The 13,450-nt window shown below is 42.0% G+C and overlaps 1 protein-coding gene across 3 annotated transcripts in view; it reads left to right on the top strand.

The window, feature by feature from the left end:
- Positions 1–282: 282 nt before the first annotated feature.
- Positions 283–13,450, top strand: part of gra (granulito) — a 98,616-nt gene continuing 85,448 nt past the window's right edge. For all 3 annotated transcript variants that reach the window (XM_087986525.1, XM_043688109.2, XM_087986526.1), the window contains exons 1-2: positions 283–392; positions 854–1,032. In XM_087986525.1, coding sequence (XP_087842651.1) covers positions 1,001–1,032 — 32 coding nt within the window. In that variant the 5' untranslated portion in view covers positions 283–392; positions 854–1,000. The remainder of the gene's footprint in view (positions 393–853; positions 1,033–13,450) is intronic.

The raw sequence follows: 13,450 nt of genomic DNA, 5'->3' as shown, positions 1-13,450 counted from the left end.
AATTTTGGAACTGCGCAACCCTCAGCCTCTCTGTCTCTTCGCCATCACCCACCTCCCCGCCCTCCTTTTTAAGACCACTCTCTCTCGAGGCCAAATCTTTGGACCGACTGCTCTGAATTCAAGTGCGGGCAGGAGGAACCACGTACTGAAGATTGCACTGCAAGCCCGAAAAAGTCCGGAGGGTTTTACGCGGCGCCGCCAGTGCAGTGCTGGCCGGGAATGCGCTGGAAAGATGTCCCACAGCTGCAGCTGCTGCTGCTGACACACTGACAGACGACACGCGCCACGTCACTGCGGTACCTGTTGTCGTGGTTGGCAAGGCAACCGTTCCAGGTGACAGTCCGGTCGGTTATCCAGCTTCATAACCCCCCTCCTCTCAATGCAACTTTTCTGTGAGTATTTCATTGTGAAAACGAACACTTCCCCTCCCCAAGTGTGTGTTTCCTAAACTCCCCATGCGTTCGAACACTTGTTTTTCCCGTTGCGGGGAGACATTTCTCAAACTTGCGTTAGTTTCTTTATCGCCGACGTTTGAAAGACCACCCCCTCAATTCTAAACTTCCCCACCCACTCCAGATTTAAAAATTGAGAGCGGCGCCTTGATTTTTTTATTTCATTCTCTGCCAGGATTATGACTTTTCATTTTTCTTTTGAAATGGTATTCATTCCCTCTGTATTTCTGCAGTTTTTAGTAAATCCCAATCGGACGTTCCCTTCTCGGTGATCGCCATCCTTCCCCCACCCCCTTCACCGTTTCCTCCTCCAGCAACAGGTGCGGGTCGGCCTCCTTTATTCCTCCTCTTCCCCCCCCTCCCTCCCCGAGCTCACATCTCTCGGCTCCCTCTCCGCGCAGGAAGAGCTCGAGACCAACGGAAGGGCACGTGCGGTCTGACGAAGGGGGGGTCGGCCGAAGCAGCTCGAGCTCTTGTTGCGGGATCGTGCCGCACCTGGCGGAGGCGGAGCGACTGGTCGCGTGGGAGGTGCTCGAGCGAGGAGGGGGATGGCGGAGGTGAAGGGCGTCGCTCAAACTGGGTGAGTATGACCGTTCAAATCTGAACGGAGTCCAGCTCGTTTCTTTTTAAAACATATAAACACGTATCACCTCTATATATACTTTTTTTTTCTGCCTGAAAACAGGGAGTTAGATTCTCTTTTTGAGGGGAGAACCAAAGCGGCGATCGGTTTTAACAGCAGCCTGTCAGGGATCGCTGTCACCTTACTCGGCATCTGTCAAAGAGAGAGAGATAATTCGTTAGATTTTCGGGGAGCCGGGCTGAAATTCAAATGGCCCCCGCTCGCCGTTTAGAATCAAGAGGTGGAGGTGACCTTTTTCGGTTAGTTTCTCCCACCCCCTCACCCAAACAAAAAAAAAGCTGATATTGTCTCCCGCTCGCTTGGTGAGGTACCTGTCGTATGTCATCCTTCGGGCGTAAAGCCGGGAGAAAATGTCAAAGCGGCTATTCAGCTCTGTGGCTGATCCCAATCAACGGTGAGTGATTCTCACGGCTCTGATACTCCTCCACCGGCGGCAAGGAGGCAGTCGCCCGTGGAATCTTCCTGAGACCCGATGGGAAAGTTTACAGCCATAAATGTTGTCCTGAGACATTTAGACTAAAATGTAATTTTGAATTATAGAACACAGTTGCTGCGCACTAAGACACTTCTTGCCGAGGTTCAGCTGATTGTACTAAGGTGCCTCTGCGCTCTAATGTGTGGCACATTTAGTCCCTCCTTAAGCCATCAGGAGAGATATATGTGTCACAAGATGTGTTGAAAAGGAAGAACTTTAGGGCGAAGTTGTTTCATTTTTCTCTCATGGACATCATTTTACTTTCTTTTGCGTGTGTTTTTCTTAACCGCGGTTCCTGCTCACTCCTTAAGTAGCATGTGGAACAACTTCATTGAAAACAAAATTCAATATACGAGCAGTTAAATCCTCCAGAAATCATATTGTGGATGGAGAGTTGCACAAGGATTGACTTGGAGGTAAAATTCCAAAGTCTTTTAAGAATAATCAACTACAATTGCATTTATGTAATGTTTTTAAAATAGGGAAACTTCTTAAGACTTTTTAAAGAAGATGTGATTTTAAAAAAAATATACAGTCAGGGCTAGTCCGATGAGATATTAGGAAAAAGTTTTGGCTAAGAAGTGAATTTATCTTGACTTTAAAAAGTGAAGAGGGAGGTGTTAATGCTTAGGTAATTGAAGGTATAATGGTCAGTTAAGAGTAAAGCAGGGAAAATCATAAGCCAAAATCAGAGAAACAGAGAGTTCAGAATGCAATACATAGGAACAGAAACAAAAACAAATTGCATTGAAAACTCATTGAAAACATAAAAGCTGCCAGACCTGCTGAGTTATCCCAGCAATTTCTGTTTTTCTTGTTTTGGATTTCCAGCATCCACAGTTCTTCAGGTTTTTATTTACATCAGAACAGAACTTGACCATTCAACTTCTTAAGCATGTTTTTTTTTCAGTGAGATTATAGCGGAATCTGTGTCAATTCTGTGAACTTGTCTTTACTTTATATCTATTAATATCCTTAACACAATGTCAACACACAAATAAAATACTGCCGGTTCTGGAAATCTGAAATATAAATAAAATATCCTGGAAATATTCAATTTTTCAGGTAGCATCCATGGACTGAGAAGGATTTTGTTGGTGCAGTGGTAGTGGCCCTACTTCTGAGCCAGGAAGTCCTGGGTTCAAGTCCCAGCTACTCCAAAGGTGTAATAACATCTTTGAATAGATTGATTAGAACATATTCATAAATTGAAACAAGCTAATATTTCAGGACAATCAACCTTAGTCTTGAACAGTTCAATTGATCCAGCATCTATAGCCTCTGGGTAGGATGGCTCCATGCGTCTAGATTATGTGGAGAAAGAGTTCTTCATTTCTGTCCCGATGGTCTGGCTTATATTTTAAGATTCTGTTCTGGTTTGAGAATATGTGTAGAACCAAGATTAGATCAAATTATTTTTCAAGCTTGGTCCCCCATTCTATACAATCTTGGTTGAACATCTGTCTTTTCTTTCCAGCCCAACCTGTTCATATAACTGAGTTTAAACTTTCTTATTTTACAAATCCCTTTGGAGTTTTAATCAAGTATTTCTGGTCTGAAAATTTTAAACTAAACTTCTTACACTGAGTATCAGAAATAAGGTGGGTGAACTTAAGGCGTGGATCGGTACCTGGGACTACGATGTTGTGGCCATCACGGAAACATGGATAGAAGAGGGACAGGAATGGTTGTTGGAGGTTCCTGGTTACAGATGTTTCAGTAAGATTAGGGAGGGTGGCAAAAAAGGAGGGGGGGGTGGCGTTGCTAATTAGAAATGGTATAACGGCTGCAGAAATGCAGTTCGAGGGGGATCTGCCTTTGGAGGTAGTATGGGCTGAAGTCAGAAACAGGAAAGATGCAGTCACCTTGTTGGGTGTTTACTATAGGCCCCCCAATAGCAGCAGAGATGTGGGGAAACAGATTGGGAAATAGATTTTGGAAAGGTGCAGAAGCCACAGGGTAGTAGTCATGGGCGATTTCAACTTCCCAAATATTGATTGGAAGCTCTTTAGATCAAGTAGATTGGATGGGGCGGTGTTTGCGCAGTGTGTCCAGGAAGCTTTTCTAACTCAGTATGTAGATTGTCCGACCAGAGGGGAGGCCATATTGGATTTGGTACTCGGTAATGAACCGGGACAAGTGATGGGCTTGTTAGTGGGTGAACATTTTGGTGATGGTGACCACAATTCTGTGACTTTCACCTTGGTTATGGGGAGAGATAGGTGCGTGCAACAGGGTAGGTTTTACAATTGGGGGAAGGGTAATTACGATGCTGTAAGACAGGATCTGAGGAGCATAAGTTGGGAGTATAGGCTGTCAGGGAAGGATGTCGTGGAAATGTGGAACTTTTTCAAGGAACAGATACGACGTGTCCTTGATATGTATGTACCTGTCAGGCAGGAAAGAAATGGTCGTGTGAGGGAACCTTGGTTGACGAGGGAGGTTGAATGTCTTGTAAAGAGGAAGAAGGAGGCTTACATAAGATTGAGGAAACAGGGTTCAGACAGAGCAGTGGAGGGATACAGGATAGCCAGAAGGGACCTGAAGAAAGGGATTAGGAGAGCTAAGAGAGGGCATGAAAAATCTTTGGCGGATAGGATCAAGGATAACCCAAAGGCATTTTATGCGTATGTGAGAAACATGAGAATGACGAGAATGAGGGTAGGTCCGATCAAGGACAGTAGTAGGAGATTGTGTATTGAGTTGGAAGAGATAGGAGAGGTCTTGAATGAGTACTTTTCTTCAGTATTTAAGAACGAGAGGGACAGTATTGTTGAAGAGGAGAGTGTGAAACGGACTGATAAGCTAGAGGAGATACTTGTTAGGAAGGAAGCTGTGTTGGACATTTTGAATAACTTGAGGATAGACAAGTCCCCCGGGCCTGATGGGATATGTCCTAGAATTATGTGGGAAGCAAGAGAGGAAATTGCAGTACCGTTGGCAATGATCTTTTCATCTTCACTGTCAACGGGGTGGTACCAGGGGACTGGAGAGTGGCGAATGTTGTGCCCCTGTTCAAAAAAGGGAATAGGGATAACCCCGGGAATTACAGGCCAGTTAGTCTTACTTCGGTGGTAGGCAAAGTAATGGAAAGGGTACTGAGGGATAGGATTTATGAGTATCTGGAAAGACACTGCTTGATTAGGGACAGCCAGCATGGATTTGTGAAGGGTAGGTCTTGCCTTACAAGTCTTATTGAATTCTTTGAGGAGGTGACCAAGCATGTGGATGAGGGTAGAGCAGTGGATGTAGTATATATGGATTTTAGTAAGGCAATTGATAAGGTTCCCCATGGTAGGCTTATGCGGAAAGTGAGGAGGCATGGGATAGAGGGAAATTTGGCCAATTGGATAGAAAACTGGCTAACCGGTCGAAGTCAGAGAGTGGTGGTAGATGGCAAATATTCAGCCTGGAGCCCAGTTACAAGTGGAGTTCCGCAGGGATCAGTTCTGGGGCCTCTGCTGTTTGTAATTTTTATTAATGACTTGGATGAGGGAGCCGAAGGGTGGGTCAGTAAATTTGCAGATGATACGAAGATTGGTGGAGTTGTGGATAGTGAGGAGGGCTGTTGTCGGCTGCAAAGAGACTTAGATATGATGCAGAGCTGGGCTGAGGAGTGGCAGATGGAGTTCAACCCTGTCAAGTGTGAGGTTGTCCATTTTGGAAAGACAAATAAGAATGCGGAATACAGGGTTAACGGTAGGTTTCTTAGTGAGGTGGAGGAACAGAGGGATCTTGGGGTCTATGTTCATAGATTTTTGAAAGTTGCCACTCGGGTGGATAGAGCTTGTAAGAAGGCCTATGGTGTATTAGCGTTCATTAGCAGAGGGATTGAATTCAAGAGTCGTGAAGTGATGTTGCAACTGTACAGGACTTTGGTTAGGCCACATTTGGAGTACTGTGTGCAGTTCTGGTCGCCTCACTTTAGGAAAGATGTGGAAGTTTTGGAGAGGGTGCAGAGATTTACCAGGATGTTGCCTGGAATGGAGAATAGGTCGTACGAGGATAGGTTGAGAGTGCTAGGCCTTTTCCCGTTGGAACGGCGAAGAATGAGGGGTGACTTGATAGAGGTTTATAAGATGATCAGAGGAATAGATAGAGTAGACAGTCAGAAACTTTTTTCCCGGGTGCAACAGAGTGTTACAAGGGGACATAAATTTAAGGTGAAGGGTGGAAGGTATAGGGGAGATGTCAGGGGTGGGTTCTTTACCCAGCGAGTGGTGGGGGCATGGAATGCGCTGCCTGTGGGAGTGGTAGAGTCAGAATCTTTGGTGACCTTTAAGCGGCAATTGGATAGGTACATGGATGGGTGCTTAAGCTATGACAAATGTTCGGCACAACATCGTGGGCCGAAGGGCCTGTTCTGTGCTGTATTGTTCTATGTTCTATGAGATAATGAATCTTTATATTACCTTCCTATCCCAGGAGCAACTTCTTTACACAGCCAGCTTTAGCTAAGAACTCTGTAAAACTCCCCAAAATGAAAATAAATTGCTGTTTTCCATGCTTTAGGTATTTCCCCACATCCAAAAAAGTCCATAATCTTCTACTAAAACCTTATACACTACATTGTTTGCTCATAAACAATTCTAAAATATTCAGACTAGTTGTTCAAAAGACATCATACAGCAATGAATGCAGAAATGATTAGGGTTAACAGTTAACATCTTCAGATAGACATAACCCATTTTCCACGAATCATTTAAAAAAAATCCAAACTCAAAAGGAAGTGACAGTAAAATATATAAAAAATCTCACACCTTCCAACACAACATCAACAAAAACTTGTGGAAACATAATGAGGAATGGTATCTAATTAGCATTGTCAAGAAGAGGTGAGAGGTCATAGAGATGTACAGCATGGAAACAGACTTCTGTTCAACTCACCCAGATATCCTAAATAAATCCTAGTCCCATTTGCCAGGATTTAGACCTTATCCATCTAAACCTTTCCTATTCATAAATCCATCCAGATGCCATTTAAATGTTGTAATTGTACCAGCCTCCATTACTTCCTCTGGCAGCTCATTCCATACACGCACCATCCTTTGCATGAAAAAGTTGTCCCTTAGGTTCCTTTAGAATCTTTCTGCTCTCACTTTAAACCTATGATCTCTAGTTTTGGAGACTCTGTCTATTTACCCATTTGCCCCCTCATGATTTTATAAACCTCGATAAAGTCTACCTCACTGGTCACTGGGTGATACCATCTGCCACTCTTTGATTTAGAACGTAATGCCAACCCTTCCCTAGGTAAGTGGTAAAATAGGTAACTTGCTGTCAACCCACACACCCAGTCGACCAGTGTGTTCTTTGTGTTGAATTGAACCAATTTTCCTGTTCTCTACTAGAGAATGTCCTCACTAGAGAATGTCCCGTGATCTCTGACAGGCTGTGAGCTTATGTTTTGTCCTCTTTATTCGTTTTCACGAGATGTGGGTGTTACTGGCAAAGCTAGCCTATGTTACCTTTTATTAGTCTTGAACTGAATGACTTGCCAGACTCTTTCAGAAGTCAATTAAGAGTTAACTATGAAATTGAGATAACACATTGACTAGTCTAGGTAAGTACAGCAGATTTCTTTTACACCAATTGATGAACGTTTCATGATTTCCACTGAAACTAGCTTTCAATTCCAGATTTTAATAATTGAATTTAATTCCACCAGCTGCCAGAGTAGAGTTTGAACCTAAAGCATTAGTCTCAGTCTCTGGATTACTTGGAGAAAGTAAGGACTGCATATGCCGGAGATCAGAATCGAGAGTGTGATGCTGGAAAAGCACAGCAGGTCAGGCAGCATTCAAGGAGCAGGAGAAACGACATTTCGGGCATAACCCCTTCATCAGGAATCTTCCCATTTAATGTAATTGTGGCAATAAAGTAGGAACAACAGAGTTGTGGGAAATGTTGGAAGAAACTGACAAAACCAAACAACATACAAAATAGAAGTAAAATTTACCATTTGTCCACTTGAGTTTGCTCTGCCATTCAATAAGACAAATACTTGACTTGCTCATGTCTTGAATTTCACCTTTCCAGCTAGCCCTCTAAAATCTTAGATTCCTGTTAGGCAAAGAAACCAGTCTACCTCTGTTTTAAACATTTTCAGTGACCCCAATTCCATTGCCTTCTGAGTTCAAGTTGCAACCTTGTGGGAGAAAGCATTTCCAGGGCTACTTGGCAAGTTCCAAAATTGGCTTAGTGACAGGGATCAAAAGTAGAAAGCTATTTGTATGACTAGAGGCCAGTGTCCAGTGCCATTCAACATGGATCAGTGCTGGATCTCTTATTGTAAACAATGAAAATGAGAATGTAAACTAGGCAGAATGATAAGTATATTTGTGGTTGATGCAAAGATTGGCATGCTGGTTGACAGTGAGAAAGGAGGTCTTAGGTTACAGGAGATTTGAAATGGTCAGTGTGCAAGTCAGTGGCAGATGTAACTTAATCCTGATAAGTATGAGATAATGCACTTTGGAAGAAGTAACAAGTCAAGGATGAACTCAATGAATGGCAGGACACTAGGAATAACCAAGGAACAGAGGGATATTGGGCTGTTTGTCTATAAATCTCCGAAGGTTGCATTGCAAGTTAACAGAGTAGTTAAGAATGGCACACTTGTCTTTATCAGTCGAGCGTAGATTATACGAGCAGCGAGGTTATGTTGTAGCTGTTTTGTTACATCACCAGCTAGAGTATTGTTTGCACTTTTGGTCTGAAGGGGTGCAGAGGAAATTCATTGGGATAATGCTTGGGATGGAGCACTTTAGCAATGAGGAGAGTCTGGATAAGCTTTTTTTAAAGCTTGTTTTCTTTGGAGTAAGAGAAGGTTGAGGGATAGAAGTGCATGACATTCAGGGGCATGGGCATGGTGAATAGGAAGCAGCTGTTTTCCTTAATCAAACGGTCAATAATAGGGAAGCATAATTTTAAAGTGAAAGGCAGGAGATTCAGAGGCGATTTGAGGAGAATGTTTTTACTCAATGGTGGGTGTCTGGAATACACTGCTTGGGAGGATTATTGAGCCAAGTAACTTCATGATCTTTAAAAAGTACTTGGATGAGCAGTTGAAATGTCCTAACAGTCCAGGATATGGGCCTAGTGCTGGAAAGTGGGATTCATATAGATTTAGTGTAGTTGTGGAAGTTCAGAATTGATGGCTGAAGGGCCTTTTCTGTACTGAACATTTTATGATCTGGCCAATGATTCTAATCAGGAATGTAAAGGTTCTAAAATATATTTGGACATTTGGCAGCTTCCCGGGCACGTGGTGCAGACTTCTGAGATGTGATACTGATGATCACCCAGATGACTTATACATTAAAGGAATAGACTTCCATCCTGTTAAAGTATATTGTGCTCTTAATGCAAGATGTGTACAGTTTATAATGCCCTGCACCCAGGGAAGCCAGTGAAAACCTGCTTCCCAGATTTATAATCAAAATCTCTGCATTTTATAGTCAAAACTTAATTACAGTTCCCTTCCTCTAACTCTACTGATGTTTTGTTTGTGCCTTTATTAGCTTTGCTATCAACAGAGTGGTCAAATATTATTCTTTTCACACTTTTTACCTATCAACATCACCATTAGCGCTCCCTTGTCTTTTGCTCTTGGCATTGTCACCATCCGTTCTACTCATTCTTCCTCCCTCCATTTGTGAACTATAAACTATCACTTTCCAATCCCTTTCAGTTCCAACGAAGAGTCCTCCCTTCTCAAATTAACTCTTTCTGTCTCTATAGATGCAGTTGGACCTGCTAAGTTTCTCTAGCATTTTCTGTTTGTATTTCAGATTTACAGCATCTGCAGAACTTTGGTTTTATATGTCTTCAGCCTGTATTCTTTTTTTTTCTTTTAAGTAGTGCTTATTTTTGTCTTCAGCCTGTCAACTTAAGTAAGTGCTTAATTAATGCAATTGACCCTTGAAGGTCCTCTCATCGTTTAAAAGTAGAGCTTCCATGTGCAGATTGGGGAGGGAGGGGAAGCGCTTACTCTGCCTATTCTGGGTGCGGCAGCAACTGTTTTCTATTTCCATTGTGCATTTGTGATTTGAATGAGGGTGGAAGGCGCACAAGTGGTGCTTGTTAAAATGTGTAATGGCTCCACCTGGTAATCAAGGCTGCTCGCAAACCTTCGTGCTCCTTTCTCCCTTGCAGTGCCTGTCAACTCCATCAGCATTGAGTTTCCACACGTTCCTATTTTTTCATTTAAATCTGCACCTCCCAACATTACTCCCTAAGTTTAGCCCTGTAGCTTATCAGTGCACTGTAACCTTCGTTGAATATCTCTTCCCTGCAATATCCATATCCTCCATTGTACTATCATCTCCCTTGTTTATATATTGAGTTGTCTTCTATCAAAATTATTGCCCTTCTGTGGCCAAGCATTCTGCCACCAAACCTCACAATTGACTTCCCCAACTTCCCTCCCACTGCATTGCTCCCTAATAGTCCCCTTGACTTTCATTGACCAGACCCCCATGATTGACATTGTCAACTTAAATGGACACCTTTGACTGATTTCTATGCAGCTCCCCAACAGACTTACTGCAAATCCCTGAACTGGTTGCAGTGGTACCTGCAAGACTGACTCTGGTTCAGGAGGTGGGCCAATGTGATACAAATCCTGACATTGATCTTTCTAAACGACTGACTGTCTGACCCCCTTGGCTGAAATCATCTGATGCTCTTGATTGGAGATCGTCCCCCTAACAACCATACCCTTTAGAATCTGAAACACAGCCATTTGGTTGAAGAATATACAATGTGCTTAAGTTGTAAACTGCTGGCACTTGCTTTCGGTCTGATATTGATGTAACGTGGTGCTGTAGAGGAGCATGTCCACTCCCTTATTGATTATTGCTGAAAAGCTGCCTCGCTTTTTTGTCTAAACGGCAAGGCAACAAAAAAGTACTGAGAGTCTTTTAAGTTCTGAATGAAGGAGCAAAATGCAAAGAGGCAAAGCAGAAATGCTGTGAGCATTCAAGTCTGAAGTGATGTGCACAAAGAAAGCAAATGAAAGAACATTCAGATGCATTATGTTCTGATGCATAAGGTGCAATGTCTTCCCATGCAATGCAAGATATGGTGTGATCCAATGTGCAGCTTTGAATTGGAAAACTGTATTCTCAATGGATTGGAGATTTGATGTGCTGATGTGGTGAGGCCAGTGTATGTCTAATGCAACCTCCGTGGATAGAGATTACAGGGAATCACTGCCCATGGAACATGCCCTGAAATGTTTGGGACTGCTGCTCAAATGGGGTCCCGGAGAAGCAAGGGGCAATCATGAGCTGCCAGAATCCGCTCTGATCTTTGTGTCAGGAATTGTCGCCATCTAATTTCTTTAAAGTGCATGGGAAAATAGGAAATATTTAAGCAAGATTATGTACTAATGATATATAAGTACCTGGAAAAAGGGCCTTTCCCCCTTCATGAGCAAAATTTCCAACTCGCTGTTTAAATCTTGGGTGGAAAATTAAATTCTTCCTCTAAAGAATTTTATTTTTCCACCTCACCATATTTTCTTATGAGTTACCATTCCCCACTCTGTTCAGTTGATAGGAAAATTTTAGCTCACAGTGATAATATGGATAATTTCAATCTACAAACATATTTGGCAAATTGAAATGACAAAGTTAAACCTGGATAATGAGATCATATGGTATTTTTGGAACACTCTTTTTAGAGGAGCAACTTCTGGAGCCAATCAGAGTAGGTAATACTAAATCTGATAATATGTATTGAGATGGTGTGAATTAATGACAAATCTCTACATGGTAGTGATCATTATATGTTAGAATATCACATTCAGTTTGAGGGAGAGAAGATTGGATCAAAGACTAGTGTTTAAACTTAAATAAGGATATTTATAAGGGCATGAGACTGAGCAGCTAAAATGAATTGTGGAATTAGGCCATGGGTTAGGTGAGTAGAAATGAAGTGGTAGATATTTAAGGAGATACTTCGGGAATACTCAGAAAATGTGCATTCCTGTGAGCAGGAGAGTCCCCAAGAGAAGGGTGAAGATTTTGTGGCTTATTAAGCAACTTTAAATATAAGGTCCAACTGGAAAAACAAATCCACAAGAATAAGTGGCATGATTGGACAGAAAACAAAGGGCCATAAAGTTAAAAAGATTAAAAATGGAGAAGTTAGAATATGAAAGGGAGCTAACAAGAAATAGAAAGACATATAAGCAAGAGGTTCTATACTTTCTTTGAAAAGGAAAGAGTAAGTAAGTGAGCATTGCTTGCAAGAGAGTTAATTAAAAATCAACCCCCGCCCCGCCCTCCCCCCTTCTTTAGTTATGGAATTCTCTTCCCCAGAAAGCATTGGAGGTAGAGTTATTAAACATTATTAAGGCAGGGTTGGATAAAATCTAGAGATTTGGGAAGGCAACAGTGACATTGTTCCCTGGAGGAAAGAATGAGACACTAGATATTGTTTAAAAGAGTTTGAGTTGAGAGTCCAGATGCAGAGTTGCTTGCTTGCTGCCAGTGTTTGCGACACTTGCTCAGAGCTGGAATGGAATGTAGCGAGGTGAATCCAGTTATGTGGTCCATGTATGTACCAATGACATTGTCAGGATAAGGAAAGAGGTTCTGCACAGTTAATGCAGAGAGAGATAGGCACCAAAGTAAGGAGCAGGATCCTGAAGGTAATTATTACATAAACAGTGTACATAGGGCAAATAAAATTAATATTTGGCTAAAGGTTTTGTGTGGTAGAATTAAGTTTTGATTTGTGGGGCTTTGGCACCAGTACTGGGAAAGGCTCTACACTATTGGGATAGTTTAAACCTGAGCCATGCTGAGACCAAAGTTGTAATGAGTTGCATAATTAGGCTGTGAGAGGGTTTTAATCTAAATAGTTTGGACACTAGATCAATTTGGAAGACATATTGAATCAAAGTATAGAGGGGGAAAGAGCTTAATATAGGAAATAATGAACCGAATGTAACAGGAGCAAATAGAGAGCGTGTACCTAACAGCAAATCATAAGGCTAGAGATCACAAAAATAATAAAAGAATGAAACTAAAGGCTTTGAATCTGAATGCATGTAGCATTTGAAATAGAGATGAACTGATAATATATTTCTACTTGTGCTATCTATTAATAGCTCATTCTGGAGAACAGGTTAGATTTGATATTAATACTATGGGATTAATCAACAGCCTTACAGTTCTGGCAACCATAGGATGATTGACTTTTACATTCAGTTTGTGGGAGAGAAAAGATTGGATCTAAGATGGTACTTTTAAAATTAAATAAGGGTGAGCATGAAAGCAGTATTGTATAAAGAAAATTGGCAAAATAGGTTAATGGATAGATTAGTTGAGATGCAGTGACAGTTGTTTGAAGGGATGTTTCAGACCACACAAATTGATGAATTCTAAAGAGGAAGAAAAATGTCAGTGGAGATCCCGCCTCCACACACACACACACCCCCCCCCCCCCCCCCCCCCCCCGCCACCATTTGCACTTAACTAAAGAGATTAAAGATGGTATTAATGAATTAAAGCATATGGAAAAGCAATAGGATTTTGCAATTGGATAGATGTCACTGACTTCACTATTATGCAGTATAATGATTATTAGAAACAGAAACGCTTGCCGTGACTGAGAATGGGCTTTCTCAGTTACATGGGTTTATGAGAGAAGTTTAGATTACATCCTTGGTCTAAAAGAGGCCATAAAAATGGATCTCTGTTTTGACTGGATCAGAAAGCACCAACAAGCATGTCTCCAAGATTGCAAAGATTTAACTTTGTCTGATGTGACCAGTGTATGCTTGTGGAAAGATGATGGGAGATGCGCTCTCCATTGCAACAATCAACAGCCTTACCAGACACGATGCTTTCTTTTTCTCAAAATCAA

Source organism: Chiloscyllium plagiosum, unplaced genomic scaffold, assembly GCF_037043375.1.
Source record: "Chiloscyllium plagiosum isolate Xiang-an unplaced genomic scaffold, Cpla_swu_hap1 HiC_scaffold_4, whole genome shotgun sequence".
Classification (NCBI taxonomy): Eukaryota; Metazoa; Chordata; class Chondrichthyes; order Orectolobiformes; family Hemiscylliidae; genus Chiloscyllium; species Chiloscyllium plagiosum.
Note: the sequence above shows the minus strand (reverse complement) of the source record. Positions and strands in the feature narration are given on the sequence as shown.